The 24,962-nt window shown below is 59.5% G+C and overlaps 1 protein-coding gene across 1 annotated transcript in view; it reads left to right on the forward strand.

Moving 5' to 3' along the window:
* LRRC4B (leucine rich repeat containing 4B) overlaps positions 1–24,369 on the forward strand; it is a 25,014-nt gene extending 645 nt beyond the window's left edge. Inside the window, exons 2-3 of the mRNA XM_046683443.1 lie at positions 1,760–2,091; positions 22,080–24,369. Of these exons, the coding sequence (XP_046539399.1) occupies positions 1,795–2,091; positions 22,080–23,924 (2,142 nt within the window). The 5' untranslated portion in view covers positions 1,760–1,794 and the 3' untranslated portion in view covers positions 23,925–24,369. The remainder of the gene's footprint in view (positions 1–1,759; positions 2,092–22,079) is intronic.
* The last annotated feature ends 593 nt before the right edge of the window (positions 24,370–24,962 follow it).

The raw sequence follows: 24,962 nt of genomic DNA on the forward strand, positions 1-24,962 counted from the left end.
TCTGTCTGTCTCTGTCCCTTTGTCTCTCTGTCCCTGGGTCCCTCTGTTTGTCTGTCCCTCTGTCTCCCTGTTCCTCAGTCCGTCTGTCTCTCTCTCTGTCCCTCTGTCTGTCTCTCTATCCCTCTGTCTCTCTGTCCCCCTGTCCCTCTGTGTAGCTCCCGTCTTGCTCTCTCACACTCAGGCACACACACAAATGCACATGCATCTCTGTCTGAGTTGAACTCATCTTGGAGCCGCAGGAGGGAGTAACGCGTGCGTGTGTGTGTGTGCAGGCGTGTGCGTCCGTGGCTCTGGGAGCCGGCCGCAGGAGGGCGTGCCCGGCCCCTGCTGGTGGTGTGAGCATCTCGGGTGTGTATCTGAGCACCCGCCCCCCCCCACCCCACCCCCGATTGTGGGGACCCCGGGGCCGGCCGGGCTGGCACAGCGCTGACGGGCGCGGTGCCTCTGTGTGTCCTCGAGGCGCTGCGTGGAGGGCTGTAGACCGGGGGCCAAGTGCCCCCTCCGCCCCTCTCCAGCCGGCTTGACGCCCTAGGCCGGGCGGTGTCCCCTCCTGGAGCAGCTTCCTCCAGCAGTTCCCGCGAGGCTTCCGTCGGACACCCGTGTGCGGAGCGTGGTGCATAGACAGCTTCCTTGGCCTTCGGGGCTGCTATTATTATTGCTGTGGTCATTGTTGTTCATGTCGCAATCAGCCCAGCCCTCTTTCCGGCCGTTGTCTGAGGCAGATGGGGGTGGGAAGACCTGGCCCCACGCTGCCCTGTCCCCGCCTTGAGCTCAGGTTCAGCGGCCCGGCCCCTCGCGCCCTCCCCATCAACCGCCAGGCGCCGGCCTGTGGCACCTACTGGCTCAGACTGGCAGACTCTGTCTTTGCCTTGAGCACCTGCAATCCTAGCCAAAGGGGTGCTCCTGGCCGGTGCCGCCACCCCAGGCCACCCTCGGCCACCTCCTGCCCCTCGTCACCTCCCTCCCCCACCTGCCACCTCCCAGCCTCACCTGCCCACACCCGTCGCCTCAACAGGCAGCTCACCCTCTCCTCCAGGTTCCCCCCAAGTCTAACTCGGATCCTTCTTGCTGTGCGAGGCCACAGGCCTGGACTGATGGCAGACTGAGGAGCCGCGTGCGGCTGGGCCGGGCCTGATGGGAGGGCGTGCATGGTGCTGGGGCCCTGGGCTTCTTTGCAGACACCCCCAGGGAGGGAGAAGCAAGGGGACAGGACAGGAGGCTGGACTCCCCTCCCAGAGGCCCACGCAGGTGGCGAGGGGACCCAGGTGGGCACTGTGTTGGGAGCCAGAGCTTCACCCAGCCTTCCTGGCTTGGCCCTGCACCCTTTCTCTGTCTCTTGTGTCCATCGGACTCTCTCTCCATCTCTGTCTATCTGCCTTTTTGAAATCGCGCAAAGAGCCATTTTGAATCTGGTTCCAGCACTGGCCACGCGGCCTTGGGCAAGCTCTCCGTCTCCCCCAGCCTCAGTTTTCAGTTCTGTGCAATGGGCAGAAAGTCTTCCCAACCCGAGAGGAGACGAGGGGAGAACAGGGCCAGTGCCCCCTGCCCCCCTCCGGCTCTGTGTGCCTCAGCTGGTTGGCTCGGCCCATCCGGGATGGTCTCTCCCTCCACGGGAACCAGGCAGCCGCATCCCCTCGGGTCCTGAGCGTGGGGCAGGGAGGGGACGATGGTGGCAGAGAGCCGCCTGGGTGTGGGGAGCAGCCGGGCCATGCGAGGGTCCCCGTGCCTCACTGAGCCTCTCCCTCTCTCTCCCCCACAGCCCCCCGGCGCCCACGCGGAGCATGATCATTGAGGATGGCGCGCGCCCGCGGCTCCCCGTGCCCCCCGCTGCTGCCCGGTAGGATGTCCTGGCCCCACGGGGCCCTGCTCTTCCTCTGGCTCTTCTCCCCACCCCTGGGGGCCGGCGGGGGCGGCGTGGCCGTGACCTCAGCCGCCGGAGGGGGCTCCTCGTCGGCCCCCTCCTGCCCCGCGGCCTGCTCCTGCAGCAACCAGGCCAGCCGGGTGATCTGCACGCGGAGAGAGCTGGCTGAGGTGCCGGCCAGCATCCCTGTCAACACGCGGTACCTGAACCTGCAGGAGAACAGCATCCAGGTGAGCCGGCCGCAGCCGCGGGGAAACACGGGGCACTGGGGTGGCCGGTCCATCCCCCCTGAGCGGGCGAGGGCCTTCGGGACATCCCCACGCCCATCCCCTGGGCACTTACGAGATGCTGTCTGCATCCTGGCCACTAGAGCCAGGCTGTCTGTGTTTTCTCAGGCACCCGGCCCCCTGTCTCTGCCGGCATTTGGGGCCCCGGGGTGGGACCGCCTTCCTGCCCCCTACAGCACAGGACAGGTGAGCCCGCCACCTGGCCTGGACCTGGAGTCACAGGTCGGGCCGGGAGTGACCCTTCCACGAGGCCTCTGTGCCGTCTGCGCCGTGGGGGACCACGTGACTCCACGCCTCGGTTTCTTCATCTGAAAACTGGGGCTGAGAAGGGCCACGGCCCCCAGGGGCCAGTGTGGGGGCTGACGGGTGCATGCTTGTCAGGGGTCCAGGAGCATCAGGCCCCTGGACTCGCGAGCCGTACGGTCCGGGGCTCCCATCCTGCCTCCCAACGCTGGTGCTGGCGCGTGGCTGGTGCTCAGATGGGGCGCTTCCCGTCCGATTAATTGTGACTGTGATTGAGATGGGCCACAAATTATGCTTGAGGGGCAGAGCTGGGGTTTTTGAGGGCAGGGTCTCCTTCTCTGCTCTGGTGACCCTGGAGCCACATCATCCTTGGTTCAGGGACCGTCCTGTGTGCCGTGGGATGCTGAGCAGCATCCCCAGGCTGGACCATTAGATGCCAGTAGCACCTGCCCCCGGTTCCAGAAACGTCCCCGGATGCTGCCAGATATTCCCAGCAGGCATTGCCCCTGGTTGAGTACCACTGTCCGTCCCCCATCCAGTCCCCTCCAGGCCTCTCCTTGCCCAGCTCCCTCTCTCCCAGGGGAGGGGAAAGGGTCAGCGGCCCCTGTCAGTGTCCTGAGAGCCTGGGGACCAGGGCTCCCCTCCGTGGGGCAGAGAGGGGACCTCTTAGGGGGACCTGCCCAGGGGGCTGCCAACAGCAAGAAGGCTGTTCCTTCCTGGGTGGCCGTGGGGCCAGGACCAGTGAAGCTAGAGACATAAGGGGCCACGTCACATCCTCCCACCCCTGCTGTGCAGGACGTGTGGCTCCTGGCCCCCCTCCGACGGGGCGGCTGCTCTGCCAGCGCGCTGGGTCCGCGGCCCCTCCCTCCAGGTGTAGGCCCAGCCGCTCTGTCCCCGTCTCCCTTGAGGGGGACGACATTCTCGCCTCCTTCCCACCGTCCACCTGCCCCGTCCTCCATCCGTCCGTCCGTCCTTCATTGACTCACGTGACGTTCAACAGATGCCACCAGCACCGGCTCTGTGCCAAGCCCTGTTCTCGGCCGTGACCCAGACCCGCCAGGCTCCTACCCGGCCCTGGGTGGGCAGCTTACGTTCTAGCGGGAAAATCGATGGGATGCCACGTGGGGCTGGGATGATGTTAGAGAGATGGAGCCGGCGGCGCGGAGGTGATGCAGGCGCGTCAGGGAGCACCTGGGATGCGGACTTGTGGAGCCCACCCTACCCGCAGCCCGAGGCCACGGCTCCATCCTTTACGTGAAGCCTGACCGTTTCCTCTCTGGGGAGCTCACTGAACAATTGTGTCCCACAAGCGTTTGCTGAGCACCTGGCCCTGTGCTGGGTGCTGCTTGCCGCCCTGTGGACCCTGATTCGCAGTAGTGACCAACAGCAGGGCCGGCCCATGGCCGAGTGGTTAACTTCATGCACTCTGCTTTGGCGGCCCAGGGTTCGCCGGTTCGGATCCTGGGCGCAGACATGGCACCATTCATCAGGCTATGCTGTGGCGGCATCCCACATAGAACTAGAAGGACCTACAACTAAAATATACAACTATGTGCTGGCACTTTGTGGAGGGAAAAAAAAAAGAGGAAGATTGGCAACAGATGTTAGCTCAGGGCCAATCTTCCTCACCAAAAAAAAAAGCATAAGAAAAAAAGCACCGCCAGCCCCTTCCACCTCCTGACTCTATATCCAGCCCATCCTCCCAGAGGGGCGCTCTCCTCTGCCCAAAGCCCTCGGAAGGCACCCGGACTCCAAGGAATGAAGTCCGGGCTCTTTTCTGTGGTCCCCAAGTTCCCCGAGGCAGGGCCGGCCCCGCCACCCTCTCCTCTGAGCCAGTTGCTCTCCCAGCGCCGAGAAGTTACTCAGGCTCTCTCTCTCTGCCTGAAGGCGCCTCTCTTTGGCCCTGGGGTCCCCCAGGCGAGGGTCCCACCACCACCTTCCCCCTGGGCCCTCAGCTCCCCCAACCCGGACGTCTCCGCCCTGGATGCGTCTGTTCATTAAGTGTCTCTGGTTGTCTTGGCCCTCGGAACGCATCCGTGAGCAAAACCGACAGTCAGCCAGCCCTCCCTGAGCCCGCCTTCTAGACATAGGCAGGATGCGTAAGTGATGGAGCTGTGGGTTAAAGATGCTAAAGGCTGTGGGAAACGACATAGGTGGGGAAGGGATGGTGGCTGCTGCTTAAAGACCCAGAGGTCAAGGTGGCCTCATGGAGAAGGTGACATTTGAGCAAATATTTGGAGGAGGTGAAGGTGGGAGACACATGGATGTCTGGGGAAGGGCATTCCCGGCCGGGGACTGCACGTGCAAAGGCCCTGAGGTGGGAGCCTGCCTGGTGTGTTGGAGGAATGGTGAGGTTGGCGTGGCTGGAACAGAGTGAGCCAGTGGGAGAGGGCGGGAGGTGAGGGCAGAGAGGGACAAAGGGACAGATCCTGCAGGTGGTCTGCAGTAAGGACTTGGGCTCTTCTCTCAACGAGATGGGAGGAGCAGAGGACAGGAGGCCTCTGACTTGGTTCTCTCTGGCTGTGGTGCAAGGAACAGACTGTAGGGCGAGGGTGACAGGGGAGGCCAGTGCTGGCTCAGGAGAGGGATGCTGGCGCTCGGCACAGGCCAGGTGGAGGAGGCAGTGAGGGGCGGACGGTGAGGGGTGGGCAGAGTCTGGGTCTGTTTTGAAGGTGGAGACAACAGGATGTTCCAACAGAGCGGATTCGGGAACAGAGAGAGGGAGGGTGACACCAAGGTTTTAGGTCCAAGCTGGCTCCTCTGGTCGGACCTGTTGCTCATGCGTCTCTCACCCCATCTCCCAGGCCACTGGCCCCCAAACCCTTTAGATCTGTGTCCCTGTCAGCGTGTGCATGGGAGCCCCGGGGACAGACGTGAATTTATTTGTGTCACGCCCCCAGCTGCTGCATCCCTGTGTCGCGGACATTGTGCAGCACACACAGAAAGGGACGTTGTTAAAGGATGGAAAACATGACTCGAAATCCCCACACTCTCTGGGGCTGGCCCGGTGGTACAGTGGTTAAGTTCTCACACTCTGCTTCAGCGGCCCAGGGTTCTCGGGTTCGGATCCCAGGCGTGGACATACACACTGCTCATCAGCCATGCTGTGGCTGCATCTCACATAAAATAGAGGAAGATTGGCACAGAGGTTAGCTCAGGGCCAATCTTCCTCACCAAAAAAAAAGAAAAGAAAAGAAAAATAATCACCCCTAGTCCACCCACCTAGCTATAAATAACTACTGTTTGCATTGTGTTTCAAAGCCTTCCTGGCTCATTTCTGTGCCTTTGTAAATGTATTTTAAAAAATTATTTCCTACTGAATGAATACAAATTCATTTGGAAAAACTAGAAAATACACTTAAGCAAAAACACAGGGACGAAAGCCAAGTGCAATTTGACACCCACAGGTAACTCGCAAAGCTCTGGGTGTCTCCATCAGATCCTCTCTGGCAGCTTCTCAGTGTTGGATCACGGGCTCGGGTCTGTAAACGGATTTCTCACCTTTTATTTTAAAGAGAAAATGGAATCAGCATTTCATGGGGCCGGCTCGACGGCATAGTGATTAAGTGCATCCCGGGGTTCACAGGTTCGGATCCCGGGCAGGGACCTACACACTGCTCATCAAGCCATGTTGAGGTGGCGGCATCCCACATACAAAATAGAGGAAGATTGGCACAGATGTCCGCTCAGGGCCACTCTTCCTCAGCAAAAAAAAAAAAAGAAAAAAGAAAAGGAATCACAGCATTTTATACTGATTTGCAACTGGCTTTTGGCAACTAGGAGCATAACCATGAACATGTTTCTCCCTGATACCAATATTCGTCTATGCTCTCAATTTTAATGAGCACATAGGCGCCCGGTGCGTGGGTGTCCTGTTGGTTAGCTCCCTGTGGTCCCTTCTGATTTCCAGTGTCTTGATCCATATAAACAACACTGCAGCGAACATCCTCGGGGCTGGTTTCTGCCCTTGGGGATAAATCCCTAGACGTGGAATTGCAGGGTTGGAGGGAAGATCAGAGACGTGCAGCCCTGTGGGTCCTGTGTGTCCTCTCATTTGAGTGTTCTCCTCCCTCACGGTGGCTGTGATCTCCCCAAGTGCACACACACACACGCACACACACATGCACACACCTGAGGCCTGGCACCAAAGCCCCGTAGACATGGCCTGAATCCCGGGGTCCGCTTGTCACTTGCTTGTCGTCTGACTCGGACCCCGGGCACACACGCACAGTCGCCTCTGTGAGGGCAGGGACTTCGCCCCGCACCCTGCCGTGTCCCCAGCACCCAGAGCAGAGCCGGGCGCACAGTAGGAGCTCAGTAGCTATTTGTGGGCGACGGGAAGGCAGCTCCCGGGCTCCCGCCCCAGGGGACCCGGCAGAGGCGGGGGGACCATCTGTTGGTGGAGCAAGCGGCAAATCCCTGCATCTCCCGTGAGATCTGGGGGCGCCCGGGGTTCCCGTCACCTGCTCCCCCTCGCCCCTGGCCCGTGGGGTGGGGAGGACCATACGGTGGCGCAGGGACGCCACTACGTGCACTGAGTGGCTGCGCCGGCCTCTCTCTGGGACGATGGCGTCCACCTTTCAGATGCCCTTCTGCAACATGATGGGGACGGCAGGGGCTGGAGGTGGTGGTTTTAATGCCCTTCATGGGCAAAATAATTTTTTTTTAAAAAACGGCAGTCATGGGGCCAGCCCTGTGACTGAGTGGTTAAGTTTGCGCTCTGCCTGGGTGGACGGTTGGATCCCGGGCACGGACATGGCACCGCTCATGAAGCCATGCTGTGGCAGCATCCCACATAGAGGAACTAGAATGACCTACAACTGGGATATACAGCTATGGACAGGGGCTTTAGGGAGGAGAGAAAAAAGAGGAAGATTGGCAACAGATGTTAGCTCAGGCCCAGTCTTCCTCACCAAAAAAAAAAAAATCAGCAGTCTTCCTTGGGTTCCCTAATTGCTTTTGAGATTGGACAGGGACGTGCAAGCCCGGAGCCTGCCAAGGTGCCTAGTAGGGCAGGGGGTCTGTGACACACAGTCTGCCTCACAGCCCCGATGCCACTCAGGGCAGACCACCTGCCACCATCCTGTGCAGCCCCTGGGGAAGCGGGGTGGGGTCAGGCGCTCGCTCCCTGGGGAAGCATCCTGCTCCTCCTCATCCTCGTGGGTCCAGGCTACAGCTGCCCGCTCGTCCTCCCATGAGGCAGAGCCCTCCCCCGGCCACCAGAGGCCTCGCTCCCCGTCTCCATTCTCCTCACTGCCTTGGGTCCGTCCATGCCCCCGCCTGGGTCCCCTCCTCCCCAGAGCCACCCTCCTAACGTGTTTACTGTGACTCTCTCCGCTTGTGTGTGTTCTTGCAAAATGCTTCTTGCGGCTTTGTGCGCGTGTGTTTTTAATTTATGTAAATGAGGCTGCGTTATAGATGTTTTTCTTTGTCTCACTATTTCCTCTCCGCCTGGGTTTTTCTGAGCCATCCACGTCCCTGTGTGTGTGTGTGTGTGTGTGTGTGTGTGTCTGCTCCGTGACTGTCACTGCTGCAGAATCCCCCTTGATGGCCCCCCCATCCTGATCAGGACCCATGTGGGAGCCGCGTGAGGATGCACCGCCCCCCCACCCCCGGTGGCACGGCCACCAAGGGGAATTGCTGAGTCAGAGGCCACGTGGGTACTTAACCCAACAGGTACCCTGATCCCCCAAGGCTTCAAGGGGGCCACTCCGGGGCCCCCCAGGCTCCCCCATGAGGCCGCGTGGGCAACACGTGTGCAGGCGTTGGACGAGGAAGTGTCCTTCTGCCCCAAGACCCAGTCGCCCCACGGGAAGGAGACACCCGAGTCGTGTGGAGGGAGGCCCATGGCCAGGCGCAGGGACAGCCCCGGGTCCTCACGACGGAGCGTCCCGCCGCTGTCCCGACCGGAGCTTCAGAGAACCTCGAACGACACGTGGAAATCCTCACACATGATACTGAACTTTCAGGGGACGCCAGGAGGACGTCCGATTTGTTTTCAAAACTTCACTGGAAAACAAAAACCAGGAAGGTGAACACCAGCGCGAGGGAGGACCTTTCATTTCTTCCTTCTCTTTCCTTGATTCGCCAGATCTTCTTCAGAGAGCGCGTTCCATGCTTTCCGCCGTCGGGAGAAATGAAACATCATGAAGTACAAAACGTTTCACAAGCTCAAGAAAAAAGTCGGTCCTGGCAGCTGCTCCGTCTTCCCAGGAGGAGGGAGAAGGAGCTAAAGTTGGTGGACTGTCTTCCCCACCCCCCACCGCCCGGCGGGGCAGCCGGCGAGGGGCGCGCTCTCCCACGAGGCCCCTTTATTCCCGGGAGAGGGGGTCTGACGGATGTGGATGTGGGAAGGGAGATGCGGGTGGCCCCGAGGTCGCCCAGCCGGTGGCAGCCCGATGGCTTGTCCTCGGCCCCCCGAGCCAGCGGTGCGGGCTCCAGGAAGGTGAATTTGTCGCAAAGCAAAAGGCGCCATAGAGTGTCACCAAGGCAGACGCCGGGGATGGCTTCGCAGCTGCCTAGCAGGTTTTCCAGGTGGCTGATCCCTCGGCATCAGGAAATATGGGGAGGTTTTCGGTAGATGGACTTTTCCCAGCCAGACCCTTGAAGGAAGGAGACGTGGGCCGAGGGATCTGAGGTCTGCTGGACAGCCCCCTGCCTGCAGGCCGTTGACCCCACGTCCTCTGGGCAGGAAGGAGCCGCCGCCCTTGGCTGCTGGGACTTTCCGTCTGACATGGCCTCTCCAGCTCCCGTCGCCCTCCGCTTTCCTCTCCTTCATCCTCCAGGAACATCATCTTGGGGGCGTGCAGATCCCCATAACCCCGGATAATCCCATCGCCTCTCTGGGCCTCAGTTTCCACACCCGTCAGATGGGCCCCCTGATGCCCTGTCTGTTTCTTCTCGACTTATTTCTCTGATGACGTATGACACGCACACAGAGAAGAACACAGACACAAGAGTCCGGATCCAAGGATCATCCGGAGGAGAACGGCCACGAAAACGCCAGCCAGGGGGAGAAATGGAACATAAGGAGCCCCCTGGAACCCCCATGCCCTCCTCCCGTCGCCTCCCCCCTCGCCCCAGGGACAGCCCCTCCGCTGACCTCTGACTCCGGGGACCGGCTCTGAGCCGCCCGCAGAGGGAATCACATCCACGCTCCTCGCTGCCCCCGCGGCTGGGTCTCACCCTCATCGTTTCCTGCAGCTGTGGCTTTTTCTCTCTCCCTTTTGTGTCATTGGGTAATATTCTATCCGATGAAGAGACCACAGCTTCCGTATCCATTTCCAAGGGTGGGTCCTGGCATCATTGCCAGCGTGCGGCTCCCACTCTGCCCACCTGTCGATCTAGAAGCTCATGGAGCCCGAGGAGGCGCGGGTGGGACGCCTCCCCCTTTACTCCACGGAGAACCATCTGCGCCCCTCGGCCTGGAGCGGGAGGGGAGCCAAGGGTGCCTGGGACTCCGGTGTGACCGCCGACCCCGGGGACTGTCAGTGAGCCGGCTCGGGAAAGGACGCCACACGCCACACGTGATGGAGTCGGACGCCATGGAGCCTCCACTTCTTTCTAATTCGGTCCCACAAGTGGGTCCACCTGTTTCCCACGGTGATAAGCAGAGTCCTTGAGGACACGGCCCCGCCCACCCTCCAGCTCCCGCCTGGCGCCTCCCTCCTCCTGCACAGGGAGGGGGGTCACGTTGGCCCTTTCCGCTCCCTCTCAGCTCAGCACCTTCACACTTGCTGTTTCCTCTTTCTGGAATGCTCTTCCACCCTCCCATTCACCGAGTGAGTGCCAGCGCTTATGACTGTGGGGGAGAGCGACTCACAACTCTGCTGCTTCCTGGCCCCGGGGCCTTTGCACATTCTGGAACCTGTCTGCACCTCCGTTCTGGCAGCCGTAAAGTGGGGATAATACAGTCCCTCGTCATAGAGCTGCTGAGAAATTCGACGCCTTCATTCTTCGGACGAGTGCGTCCTGAGGGCCCCGGTGTGCCAGGCACCCCTTGAGGCTCTGGGGGCATGTGGTTGTCAGCAGATCGGATGAGGCAGCACATGCACGACGGCTTAGCAGAGGTCCCGGCGAGTGATGAGCGGCCGAGAAGGTCCAGTGAGTGTGGACAGTGGGACCATCATTACAGTCGCTGTCGTCCTTCTTGACTCTGGGAAATGTGTTGATGTCAGAGGTGCCTTCTCCCCCGTCCGCTCCAGCCCCACTGGTCCCCCGGGTCCCCCGAATATGTTGATCACACCTGTGCGCACCGGTCTCGGTCGCCACTGGCCCCAGCGCTCAGCATAGCGCCTGACACACACCATGGGCCCGAAAATACAGCGGTTGAATGAACCAATCAGAGAACCGCTTGCCCGACTTGCAGAGCCCTGTGGCCTTTGACCTCATGACAGCCCTGGGGGAGGGGCCGGTGGGGGCTCGTCCCCACTCTGCAGCTGAGCTCCCCTCCACCATCACGCACCCTCTCTGAGTCTGCCCCCCGCCAGGACTGGGCACAGGAGGATGTGGTGGCCCCCAGCATCACCCCAGGTCCTAGTTCCACAGTCGGTCAGCGAACTTGAACCTCATGGCAGCCCTGTGAGCGAGTCCTTATCTCCATCCTACAAACGAGGAACCCCGAGGACAGGAGACCCTCGTGCGAGATGCCACGTTGGGAAGTGGAATTGGGATCAGCCCAGGCCGGCCAGCGGTGGAACTCGAAGTCTTCAACGCCAGTCCCGATGCTTCTCCGTCCGTCGCTCTCTGGGCTCTGCACCTGGGAGAGCCACGGTCGCCCGCCGCGACCCCTGTCAGGCATCCTCCTCGTGGGTTACAGATACTGGTAGTTTCATCTTCGTGACGATGACGCCGTGAAGCAGGTCTTGTCTCTGCCTGCAAACAGCCTCTGAGCAGGGAGCCCGGCTGAGACCCGTGGGCCCTCCCTGGCTCGTCTGCGGCACCCCGTTCCCATCCCTGATTGGTTTATTGAGCACCTTCTGTGTGCCCTCACGAAGCTGGGTGGAGACGGCAACAGTGCTGAAGGTCAGCCGGGACCATCCCGGGCTGCGCTAGACGGAGACGAGAGCTGAGCAGCATCGTCAAGCAGGAGGGGCGTCGGGGGGCCAGGGACGCTTCCTGGGAAGAAGATGTTTGACCCCGACCTGACCCTTCACCTGACCCCACTCGCCCCCACCACCACTCACTGCCTCAGGCAGAGTTGGGGTGCACTCAGCTGCTGGCCCGTCGCTCTGATTAGATCTTACCGCTCTCTGTCATGGGGGATAGGGCATCGGGCCAGACTCAGCAACCCAGGATGCCTCAGGAGGCATGGGGGGGCGGGGAATGGAAGGAGAAGGGGGAGGGCGGGTGGAGGGGGGGATGCACAGGCACGTGGATGGACGGTCACATGGGGAGGAAGACGTCTCCCCAGGCAGACGTGGTTAGGAGGGCGTGGCGAGGAGAAAGGCTTTCCCAGGAAGGCTGGAGTGACGCGGCCCCGGCAGGTGCAGGGGCTGGGCTGGCATCCCGGGAGGGGAGGGCATGAGCTCCGGCGTGGAGGAGGAGGAGGGGGACGGGGGTGACAGGCATGGCCATGCGTGGTGCCCTGACCGGGTGCCAGCCGCCACCCCCGCATGTGAAAACCCTCTCACTAGTCCCTGGAGGTGGATCTTGGGAGCTCCACTGCACAGACGGGGAGACAGGCCCCCTGAGGTCTAAATGCACCCAAGGCATAGAGGTCACGGATGAGCAGCCTGCATCAGGACCGGCTGTCTGACCCCAGAGTCCCACGCCCCTGGCTTCACGGCTCAGCTTGAGAAGAGCCAGGCGGGGCTGGGGGACGGGGAAGGACAGGCCTGTCCGAGCACATTGGTCATCTGGGGCGCTGAGGACCAATGGAGTTCGGGCTCTCTCCACTCGAGTAAATGGGGGGGCCACTGGGCTCTCCCAGCCCCGCCCGGTGTGGCAGTGGAGGGCCCGCTGGTGGTAGGGGGGCGCTGGTGGAGGCTGTGAGGTTGGCCCCAGCTGCCCTCACCCAGTAGGGCTCCTGGAAGGTGGGGCATGGGCCTCGAGGCTGGTTGGAGGTCAGTGCCCGGCGTGGCCTGGAGCCTCCTGGGGGGGATGAGCTTAGGATCTGATATTGGGGAGCGAGAGGAGGTGATATGGAGCAAAAGGGCCATGAAGGACTCCACCGATGGAGGAGACGCTTGGTTCTGAGTGGCCGCCTTGCCCATGGCTGTGCTGAGTGCTGGGGTACAGGCTCTTCTCCGTCCTCAGGACCCCTGTCCCCAGGCCATGGAGGAGGAGGCCAAGGAGGCCCTGTCTAGGTCTGAGTAGCTCATGAGCGAGGTAGGGGCCCTCAGTGGCCCCCAAGCCTGTTCCGGCAGTCAGGGAAGTCCCTACTGAAAAGAGAGGCACAAGTCCCTTATCCCAGGGAAGGAGGAAACAGGAGAAGTCATCACAAAAGCGATGGTACAGGGGGCTGGCCCGGTGGCATAGTGGTTAAGTTCATGCGCTCCACTTCAGCGGCCCAGGGTTTGAAAGTTAAGACCCCAGGCGCAGACCCACGCACCACTCATCAAGCCACGCTGTGGCAGCATCCCACATACGAAATAAAGGAAGATGGGCATAGATGTTAGCTCAGGGCCAATCTTCCTCACACACACAAAAAAATTAATGCAAAAAAAAAACAACCCTAACAGTAAGCTTCTTAAACTTTTGTTATGAGTTTGTTACGTTTCAATCACATAAAAACAATTTGTCTTAATAGTGTTAAGATGAACCATCCCCTTAATCATTTTCCAACCACGGTTAAATTTTTAATAAGGCATTCTTGACAGTTTATTTTCTTAAAAACCCCAACAGACCACAGTGAGGTTTTTTCAGCGTTCCCGATGTTTATGTGCCACAATTGATGTGGAAAGTCCCGTAAATCATAGGCCAAGTTGCAGGATGAAAGGGCAGAGGCCCCCGTTGGGGGTTGGGGGGGTCACCAATGGGGCCGTGTTCCCTCGCCTGGCTGGTGTCCGGATCCTGTGTCACTCGGCACAGAGCGTGGACAGGACACGGCTCAGCAAACGTGGGCTGAAGGAGTGCAGGGACTTGAAGACTTGAGTGGTGAGTGGCTCTCAGGGGCGGGACCCGGCCTGGCTCATCGGCTGCGCCACAGAATGTCAGTGTCCCGTCAGGCCAAAGACGTCAGGCTGGGAGGGTGGGGGACCCGCCTGCTCCGAGAAGCGGAACCCCACCTGGTCCATCCCGCTCTGTGTTGGTGGCCGTGAGGGTGACCCGGCCCACGGCATCAGAGGGGGTCTGAGATCATGTGCTCTGGGGGGTTGCAGACTGTGCCATGGGGGCCCCGGGCCTGCCTCTCCCCCTGCACCCTGGGCCGTGCTCTGGCTCTGTCTACAGCATTGCCACTTAGATGGTCATTTGTGTATTTATGATGTTTAGAGTCTCTCTCCCTCGCTCGAGGTCAGGATCCAGGAAGACGGCCGTGGCTGTCTTGTCCACAGCTGGATCCCCAGAGCTCGGTGTGATGTTTGACACATAGCAGGCGCTTGAAGAATAGCTGTCAAATGAGCAAATCAACACATGGGCGACGTGTGAATAACAAACGGGCTTTGAAACTCAAAAAGCACATCGAAACCCGCAGACAGGGCCGGCCCGGTGGTGTAGTGGTTAAGTTCACACACTCTACTTCGACAGCCCAGGGTTTGTGGGTTCGGATCCCAGACACAGACATACACACCATTCATCAAACCAGGCTGTGGCGGCATCCCACATACAAAACAGAGGAAGATTGACATGGATGTTAGCTCAGGGCCAGTCTTCCTCAGCAAAAAAAAAAAAGAAAGAAAGAAAGAAAGAAAGAAACCCACAGACAGCCCAGCCCTCTCAGTTTAGGGTGGGTCAGTGTGGTAGAAACCTTGAGTTTACATTCAGGAGAAGCAGACTTTGGGTCTTGGTTCTGCTTCTTTGGGGATGTGAGACTGAGGGCAGCTGACTTTAGCTCTTTGAACCTCCATTTCCTCATAAACCATCAGATATGAAGGAGGAAGGGACATGTGGTTGACAACCCCCATGTGACAGGATTTCCACAAGGATGAAATGAGAGCGTAACCTCAGAGCATTTATCAGGGTCTGGCACATGAGAGGCATTTAACAAATAATGGCTCCCCCCTTTTGCCTTATTGGGAACCTGCCCAGGATAGCACTTTGTTTTAGGGTCAGACATGGGATCAGTCTTGTGTTGTTTGGGAGGAGAGGAGAGGAACTGGCTGACTTTGGCTTTGGGGTATGCATGTTAAATTTAAGGGTAACCACTAAAAGGAGAGAAAATATACACATTCTAAAATAGCAGATGAGGGAAATGGAATAAGAAGAAACTCAATGAATTCAAAAGATGGCAGGAAAGGGGAAAGAATAGGCTACAAAAGATCAGGATAAACAGAAAGTATAAAATAGCCCAGCAGGAATCCTTCCAAATCTACGAGTAATTACAATAAATGTAAACGGACTAAACTTCCAGTTAAAAGACAGAGATTCTCAGACTGAATTAAAAACAAAATCCAAAAGACACACGTAAAGCGTGAGGACAGAAAGGATGAAAGCGAAAAGGATGACAAACATTCACCAAAGGAAAGCTGGCGTGGCTTTAACAACATCAGACATGTGGACTTAAGGCAAAAAGAGGGAGAAGTTGGAACCAGAACCAAGACCAGAACACCAGGGCTCTTTCAGCTCCCACGTTGTGTCACTGAGGGTTTCAACACGTTGGCATCGTCACCGAGGCTGAAAGGCGTGGAGGCATCTATCACACAACCAGCGTGCTCTCCTGTCCATGCTGGTCCATTTGCTCAGCAGACGCGGCTGACGTCTGCCATGAACTGGGCCTGGACTTGGGTGCAGAGAATGCGGAAACCACTCAGGTGGAGTCTGGACTCACACAGACTCACGGCCTCGACAAGGAGACAGGTGTGTTAAGCCAGCGTGATAAGGGTCTGATAAGAGAGGGTGTGTGATGAGGTAGTGAGCAGGGGGGCGAAGAGTGCTTCTCAGGGGAAGGCACTGGAATTTTCCAGAGATCAAGGAGGAAGACGGCATTCCAGGCAGAGGGCACAGCATGTGCATCTCCCTGTGGCTGGAGGAGAAGAGAGGCAGTGGGGCACGGCCTGCAGGGCCTCTGACGCCAGGCGGAGGGTCATAGGGAGCCATGGGAGGGCTGTCAGCAGGGGTGTGGTGAGGTCTGAACTGCATTTTAGACAATTCTGACAGCTGATGGAGAGGAAAGATGCTAGAGAAGAAACTGGAAGCCCAGAGATAGGACAAATGTTAATGATCATTATCAGCTACATCAACTATTTAAAACTTTATGTTATGGCACACTTGCCATGTCCCAAGCCCTCACTGTCTTGTCCCAGCCTCACAGTCACCCTGCAGTACCTGTGAGGAAAGTGGGCTCAGAGACGCTAGGACACTCTCCCAAGCTCACACAGCTGGTCAGCAGCAAAGCCAGGATTCAAATCCAGCTCCAGCTCCTCCCCACCCGGCTGCTCCCCAGCATCCCACAGAGGAGGGAGAATCGACTGGAATCCTGGGGAAACGGAAGAGGGTCACTATTTCAGGCAGCCCTACAGCCCATCTTCAATAAAACCAGGCTTCCCTTTGCGGCAACACCCCTCTGAGTTCTTGAGTGCGTTATTAAAGTGATTGGCGGGAGGGACCCCACGCCTTTGGGGGCGCCCCTCCCCCTCCCTTCACTCACCCCCTCCCCATCCCCACCGGGACAAAGCACGTGGGGCGGGAGCAGCTTGAGTTTCTGCCAGACTCGCCTTGTGGACGTGCCGAATCTCGGTCCCTCTGTCCCGCGGACCAGGGAGACCCGGGGAGCAGGGGACTCTGGGCTGGAACCTCGGCTGCTCACTTCCCGGAGGGCGCTGGGGGGCCCTGCTGAGTCGCTTGACCTCTCTGAGCCTCTGCCTCCTGGCCTCCGCCGTGGGGCACGGTGCCCACCACCCAGGCAGCTGCGAGGACTGAGTCCCCTGGGGTCCCGGGCGTTGCAGGGGGCGAGGGGGGAGGGTGCGCTGCCCGGTTCAGACCCGGGTTCTGTCACTTCCTCATCCCATGATGAGCCGCTCCTCTTCCGAAAATTGAGGCTGACACACCCGCCTTGCAGGGCTGGTGAGGGACACGCTGAGACCACGAGCAGAGAAGGCCCAGCCCAGAGCCTGGTGTGCATCACCCGCGAGCACCCACGGGTGCCAGGCCGTGCACTGAGCAAGTCTAGCCAATTACCTTGGGTCCCAGGGGGTGAGCAGTTTTCAGGTGGATGACAAGGGAAGGGCATCCTGAGCAGAGGGAACAGCATATGCAAAGGGGGGACAGTTCCCAGAGTTGACACCGTGTGGCTGAAATGGAGCTGGAGTGAGGGCCAAGCAGAGGGGAAGGGAGAGGCAGGCGGACGCCTGGCCAAGCAGGACTTCTCATGCAGGTTAAATTTCCTCTGAGGGTACTGGGGAGCCATGGAGGGCTCTAGAGGAGGAAGGTCAGATCTGGGTGTAGCAAGACCCTAGAGATGGAGAGACTGGAGGCCAGGCAGGTGGAGGCCTGAGCTGGGCTGTGGGCACAGAGAGGAGAAGATAGTCTGAGACATTCCAGAGAGACAGAACTGGGGGCTGGCCTGGTGGCGTAGTGGTTAAATTCACGCACTCTGCTTCAGCAGCCCGGGGTTTGGGCGTTGGATCCCAGGCGCATACCTAGCACTGCTTGTCAAGTCACGCTGTGGAAGCGTCCCACATACAAAATAGAGGAAGACTGGGACAGATGTTAGCTCAGCAACAATCTTCCTCAGCAAAAAGAGGACAGTTGGCAATAGACGTTAGCTCAGGGCCAATCTTCCTCACCAAAAAAAAAAAAAAGGAAAGAAAGAAAACAAAAGAAACAGCCATTGAGGCCCAGCTTCGTTCTCCGCCAGCGTTTCCCCAGGGCTGATATAAGGCCTCCTGTGGGAAGTTTCTGTGGTTACAATGTCTGGGAAACCCACAGTCCAGCCAAGAGAAACCGTCGTTTCCCACACGACTTCCTGGAACGTCAACCCGCCGCGTGCACCAGAGTCTCCAGTGGGGCCCTCGCGGGTCTAGAAGGTTCCGTCGGGAAAGCTTTTCCTCGTGTTCTTGTTCAGCAGCTCCTGGGACGAGAACACGTGGGGAGACATGCCCGACTGGGTTCTCCCCCGACGTCCCCTTGGAAGGGGAAATCGAGGCTCCCGGGACCCCTTCTCCGCCGGTCCCCACACAGGCACAGCCGCACGGCCAGCCCGGGGCCTCCTGGAGCCCTCCGGGCCCTCGCTCCGTTCTAGAAGTCAGCCACGTGCGCCACGGGAAATTACCAGAAGCATCTCAAGGGACAGACACACCTGACCCGGTCCTTTCCATGTCATCGTCTAAAACGAGTTACAGCCCCGGGAGAGAATTGGAGATGGCCGCGAAAGGCGTGTTTTTGAAGCATCTCTCATGAAATAGGAAAATGCTCACAATACAAGAGTCTTAGGAGGAAATGCAGGGCCCGGGAGAGCATATTAAAGCACCAGAATTTTGTGAGAAATAAAAAAGAAGATGGAAAAAAATATCCCCCCGCATGACACGTGTGGGGAAAAGATGGGGAGGGGTGGGTGCCACGTCGTCAACGGGAGGTAAGCCCGGCGGAGAGCTTGAGGCTGGGTTTTCTTTTCTTCTAGACATTTTGCTAAAATGAGTATCTGTTACTTTTATCAGCAGGGAAAAAATGGGACACGGAAAGTCGCTTTGTTATCCCGCTCCCATGGGGCCGGGGCGGCCCGTCCTCCCCGGAGTCTTCTTGTGTGTTTCCTCTGTCGTCCAGATCCCACTCCGTTGTCCGTGTCAACCGGTCAAAGCGACCTAGAATTCCAGGGTTTGGGGAGCCCAGAGGCAGCTGCTCATCTCTCCCATTCACCCTGAGGCCACGAGGGGCCCGTCCTCAGGCAGGATGCCCGGGGTCAGGAATCCCCTGGAAATCTGGCTTCCACACAGGGAGGGGCCCTCAGTTCTGGTCAGGCGGGGCCCCAAGCCGGGTGGGTTGATGGGGCCAGGACTCCTCCGGAGCAGGTGACGCTGGAGCTGGGTGTCAAAGGGCAGACGGGAGCAGCCAGGAAAAAATGCAGGAAAGGTGTTCCTGGCAGAGGGGACGGAATGTGCAAAGACCTAGAGGCGGGAGATGACGGGGACTGGTGGAAGACGGAGGGGGCAAGGTCGTGCCGGCCTCCGAGCTGCCCGAGGGCAGGGACCGTGTCTTGTTATGGGATGGCACCGCGTGGAGGGGAAGATGTGGATGACGGGGGCGCTCTGGGAGGGCTGTGAGCTGGGAGGGCCGGGGGCTGTGGTATCAATGGACCCTCTGGGGCCGGGTGTCCAGGTGGAGGAGAGGAGCTGAGCCGGGGCTGGGGCCACGGACTGGAGAGGAGGGGACAGAGAACAGAGGGGCGCTGGGGGGCTGAGGGGACCCGCGAGGGTCAGGCAGGCGCCCCTGGTTTCCATCAGGAGGTGCCGTGGCAGCTCTCAAGCCACCCTCCGTGGTGGCCGCTGGACGGCCTCGGGTTCGAAGGCGCCGTCTCTCATCCCAGTGGCGCAGCCCCGGCGACCCCTCGCCAACAGTAACAATGATAACAAGGATGTGACAAGAGCCGGTGAGCACTCTCCAGGAGCCCGCACGGCCTGAGCACTCGCAAACCTCTTTCCATCTTCCAAACGGCCCCCCGGGGTAATTTCCGTCATTGTCCCATCACAGCAGCCGGGGACCCGGAGGCCCGGAGAGCTCCAGTGATGGCCCGACAGCCAGGAGGGGGGACCGGGTGCGAACAGGGCTCCATCTTCCAGGCCACATGCCTACCTCGGTTTCTGCGTCTGTCAAATGGCTCCAGTGACCGGGTGGCCGTACCGGGTGCGGCCCCGGACAGACATACCAACTCCAGGGACCTCCGTTCCCACCACCCTGAAATGGGCACCAACAGGCCCGGTCCTCAGGCTGCCAGAGGATAAAATGCAACTGTGCTCCTCAAGCATCGCCGAACCGAGGAAGAACCTTGTTAATCTGTATGGCGGCCTCAAAGCGTGGGGACCCATAACACACACAGGATTTCCAGGACTTGTGTGAAAAGAGCGTAAGATAGTTCATTTGTAAGTCGTCTTGATGACACATGGAAGTCCTAATATTTTGGATCCGTCAGGCTAAATAAATATTTTATTAAAATTTATTTCACCTGTTTTGGGGTTTTTTTAATGCCTCTTTTTTTTTTTTTTTTTTGGTGAGGAAGATTGGCCTTGAGCTAACACCTGTTGCCAATCTTCCTCTTTTTTTTTCTCCCCAGAGCCCCAGTGCATAGTTGTGTGTCCTGGTTGTAGGTCCTTCTAGTTCCTCTATGTGGGACACTGCCGCAGCATGGCTTGATGAGTGATGTGTAGGTCCGTGCCTAGGATCTGAAGTGGAGAACTCCAGGCTGCCAAATCGGAGCACGAACTTAACCACTATGCCCTTGGGCCAGCCCCTGTTTGGTTTTTTTTTTTTTTAATGTGGTTTCTAGGAAATTTAAAATTCAATATGTCACCACCTTATATTTCTGCTGGAGAGCACCGGCATAAACGGTGGCTGTCACTGTTTTACGATCGTGACGGTACGAGGAATATTATTGTTTCTTATGCTGAGTGCCTCTTGGGGACAGTCTTGGGTTACTTTTTTACTTCTTAGAAAGTGTTTTTCTACTTATTATAAAAGTAATTTGGGTTCCTTAAAGAAAAAAATAACTACAGAATAAAAATTGCCCATAATCCCCAACAGCTGGAGTTCACCACTAAGAAGAGCTTGGGGGCCTCCCTCCAGTCTTTTCTGGGTGCAGATATGCGGGGACCTAATTCTTCAGCCTCTTTTTAGGGTTTATGAAGTCGCGACCACACAGGATGCGGCTTGGAGTTCTCCGTTTCCCCCGAAATTTCACAGGACAGGCATCTCTGCCCAGTATTAACTTGGCTTCAAAAATGCCATTGGATAGCCACGTGGTCCTCTGTGCCTCAGTGTCCCCGGCACGGTGATCAATGAGGCTACTCTAGGAAGATTCTGCCTCCCGTGTCCCGCCCAGCGCTGCCCCTTCTGTGGTCCCTCCGCCTCCGCCCCGAGAGGTGGCAGACAAATTCAGGAGACTCTCGACCCAGACGGCCTCGATCCAACCCCACGTCTGCCATCCCCTCCTGTGCAACCTTGGGCAAGTCACTGCACCTCTCTGTGCCTCCATTTCCTGTCCCTAAGATGAAGATAATTCACAACCCTTCAAGTGAAACCCTTGAGGCTGGAGGCGTTTTGGCATCCTGACGCTGGAAAGGGATGGATAGCTGGCATGTATTTTTATAGCCCCCCAGCGGGTCTTACACCCCTTATCAAATGTGCCACTATTTCTAGCGTGAAAGGTTTGAACGGTCACATGAGTGGGATCAATAAAAGCTTTAAAGAGCTTCAGACGAGTTCTGGGTTTTGCCACCAAATGGGATTTGGTGCCAAAGTCGTGAGAAATCTTCTGGGTTCCAGAGCTTTATGGATTTCAGAGTTGTGGGTATGGATAAATCCTTATTTCATAGGGCGGCCTGGCAGATGAAATGAGTGGTTGCCCATAAAGCATTCAGAACAGTGTCTGCCACCGGAGAAGTGCTCAGTGTGTGTTAGCTGCTGGCACAACTATCTTTAATCTCTTTTATTGAGGTGTCATTTACATGTAACAAAATGTCCCCATTGGACGCGTTCAGTTTGGGGAGTTTTAACAGCTGCATCCACCATCCCAATACAGAACATCTCTTTCTTTCTTTTTTTTTTTTTTTTTTTTGGTGAGGAAGATTGGCCCTGAGCTAACATCTGTTGCCAATCTTCCTCTTTTTTTGTTTTTTTCTCCCCAAAGCCCCAGTGCATAGTTGTATATCCTAGTTGTGGGTTTTTGTGATTCTTCTATGTGGGATGCAGCCACAGCATGGCTTGATGAGCGGTGTGTAGGGCCATGCCCAGGATGCAAACCGATGAACCCCGGGCCGCCAAAGCAGAGTGAACAAACTTAACCACTGGGCTGGCCCTAAGAACTTTCCAGAAAGTTCCCTTGTGCCCGTTCCCAGCCCATCCTCCATGTACATGCACACGCGTGCTCAGAGACACGGATCTGCACACCTAGAACGTGGCCTGAGTGGAATCCTGCCACGCCTGTGCCTTGGGGTCTGGCCTCCTTTGCTCAATACGATGCCCGTGAGATTCAGCTGAGTCTCTGTGTCCATAGTTCCTTGCTTGTCATCACTGAGCCGCGGTGTCCACTGTCTAGATGCAGAGCGTGTGTCCCTCACCCGCTGACAGACACCTGGGTTGCCTGGGGTCTAGGCTGTCACGAACAGGGCTGCCGTGAGCGCCCGGCCCCCGCGGCCGGAGGGGCGTCTGCTCTCGCGGCTCCTGGGGAAACGCTGGGGCGTGGGATGGCCGGGTCGTGCGTAACTCCGTGTTCACCTTTATAAGAAACACCGCACATTGGCCTCCAGAGGGGTTTCATCCAGCCACCAGCCGAGATGGAGAGATGGGGGGGGGGGCTGCCCCGTCCCCCTCGCCAGCGCTGGGCGACCGGGCGACGGTTCCTGGGTGTCACTGATGCGTGTCTCCCTCCCCCACCGCAGGTGATCCGGACGGACACCTTCAAGCACCTGCGGCACCTGGAGATTTTGCAGCTCAGCAAGAACCTGGTGCGAAAGATCGAGGTGGGCGCCTTCAACGGGCTGCCCAGCCTCAACACGCTGGAGCTGTTCGACAACCGGCTGACCACGGTGCCCACGCAGGCCTTCGAGTACCTGTCCAAGCTGCGGGAGCTCTGGCTGCGCAACAACCCCATCGAGAGCATCCCCTCCTACGCCTTCAACCGCGTGCCCTCGCTGCGGCGCCTGGACCTGGGCGAGCTCAAGCGGCTGGAGTACATCTCGGAGGCGGCCTTCGAGGGCCTGGTCAACCTGCGCTACCTCAATCTGGGCATGTGCAACCTCAAGGACATCCCCAACCTGACGGCCCTGGTGCGCCTGGAGGAGCTGGAGCTGTCGGGCAACCGGCTGGACCTGATCCGCCCGGGCTCCTTCCAGGGCCTCACCAGCCTGCGCAAGCTGTGGTTGATGCACGCCCAGGTGGCCACCATCGAACGCAACGCCTTCGACGACCTCAAGTCGCTGGAGGAGCTCAACCTGTCCCACAACAACCTGATGTCGCTGCCCCACGACCTCTTCACGCCCCTGCACCGCCTGGAGCGCGTCCACCTCAACCATAACCCCTGGCACTGCAACTGCGACGTGCTCTGGCTGAGCTGGTGGCTCAAGGAGACGGTGCCCAGTAACACCACGTGCTGCGCCCGCTGCCACGCGCCCGCCGGCCTCAAGGGGCGCTACATCGGCGAGCTGGACCAGTCGCACTTCACCTGCTACGCGCCCGTCATCGTGGAGCCGCCCACGGACCTCAACGTCACCGAAGGGATGGCGGCCGAGCTCAAGTGCCGCACGGGCACCTCCATGACCTCGGTCAACTGGCTGACGCCCAACGGCACCCTCATGACCCACGGCTCCTACCGCGTGCGCATCTCTGTCCTGCACGACGGCACGCTCAACTTCACCAACGTCACCGTGCAGGACACGGGCCAGTACACGTGCATGGTGACGAACTCGGCCGGCAACACCACCGCCTCGGCCACGCTCAACGTCTCGGCCGTGGACCCCGTGGCGGCCGGCGGGGCGGGAGGCCCGGGAGGAGGCCCCGGGGGTGGCGCTGGCGGTCCAGGGGGCAGCGGTGGCTACACCTACTTTACCACGGTGACCGTGGAGACCCTGGAGACGCAGCCCGGAGAGGAGGCCCTGCAGCCGCGGGGGACGGAGAAGGAGCCCCCGGGGCCCACGACGGACGGCGTGTGGGGGGGAGGCCGGCCCGGGGATGCAGCCGGCCCCGCCTCGTCGTCCACCACGGCGCCCGCCCCGCGCTCGTCGCGGCCCACGGAGAAGGCGTTCACGGTGCCCATCACGGATGTGACGGAGAACGCCCTCAAGGACCTGGACGACGTGATGAAGACCACCAAGATCATCATCGGCTGCTTCGTGGCCATCACGTTCATGGCCGCCGTGATGCTGGTGGCCTTCTACAAGCTGCGCAAACAGCACCAGCTCCACAAGCACCACGGGCCCACGCGCACCGTGGAGATCATCAACGTGGAGGACGAGCTGCCCGCCGCCTCGGCCGTGTCCGTGGCCGCCGCCGCCGCCGTGGCCGGCGGGGGAGGGGTCGGCGGGGACAGCCACCTGGCCCTGCCCGCCCTGGAGCGCGACCACCTCAACCACCACCACTACGTGGCGGCCGCCTTCAAGGCGCACTACAGCAGCAACCCGAGCGGCGGGGGCTGCGGGGGCAAGGGCCCGCCCGGCCTCAACTCCATCCACGAACCTCTGCTCTTCAAGAGCGGCTCCAAGGAGAACGTGCAAGAGACGCAGATCTGAAGGCGCGGGGCGGGGCTGGGGGCGCGCGGTGGGCGTGGCCAGCCTGGACCCCGCCCCGCAGCCCCGGCCCCGCCCCCCCTCCCCCGGGCGCACCGGGACCGCGGGGCTGGGGGGGGCGGCTCCGAGCCCCATCGCGGCCGGACCCAGGGCGGCTGGCCCCAGCGAGGACAGGGTGGGGCTCCGGGCACCGAGTCTGCGCGGCCCCGGCCCCGCCCCCCCATCCCCGACGACGGGAGGGGCCGCGGGGTCCAGGAGAAGCGACTGGGAACCTCCGCTTTTCCTCCTCGCTCTCCCGATCCACCACCGTTCCCGGCCCGCCCCCCGCCTTCCAGGGGAGAGAGGAGCTTTTTGGAGGGGCGTCCTTTCCCCTCGCCCCCTAACGATCTCCCTTTTACGGTTCATTTTTTTACAATTCGACGCCTGCCCCCCCCCCCCCGTCCCCCCCCTCCGCCCTCGAAACGGAAGAGACCGACACGTCGTCAGAGCCTCCGGCCGCCCCGGCCCTGTCCCCGCGCTCAGTCCACTCCGGCCCCGGCCCCGTGTGCTGGGGGGGCCGCCTCCGCCCGCCCCCGCCGTCGCCCCCAGCCCTCCCCTGCCCCACAGACTCTTTTGATACTGAAGGGAGGTTTGCGTCAACGACTACCTGCTCTGTAATTACTTTAAAAAAAAAACACGGAAAAAGTAAAAAAAAAAATTTTTTTTTTTTTTGGTCATGAAAGCATGGAGGAGAGAGGAAACAGGGAATGTGGGTGGGGTGCGGAAGGAGAGGAGGGGAAACTCAAGGTCACAGGTCCCATCTGCAAGGTGAGGGGGGTTGTGGCACCTCCCCGGTGGTCCCAGCCCCCATGCCCTTCACCTCAGGGACCTTTGGCAGGCCTGGGTCACCCAGGACACGTGCATCGAATGTCCCCGCAGCCCTTGTGAGACAGATACTGGGGGCCTCCCCGCCCCCTGCTTCACAGCAGAAACCCAAGGGGCCTGTTAGTTTTCTGGGCCGGCTGCGATGAGGTCCCACAGACTGGGGGGCAGGGCAACAGG

Source organism: Equus quagga, chromosome 13, assembly GCF_021613505.1.
Source record: "Equus quagga isolate Etosha38 chromosome 13, UCLA_HA_Equagga_1.0, whole genome shotgun sequence".
NCBI classification, from domain to species: domain Eukaryota; kingdom Metazoa; phylum Chordata; class Mammalia; order Perissodactyla; family Equidae; genus Equus; species Equus quagga.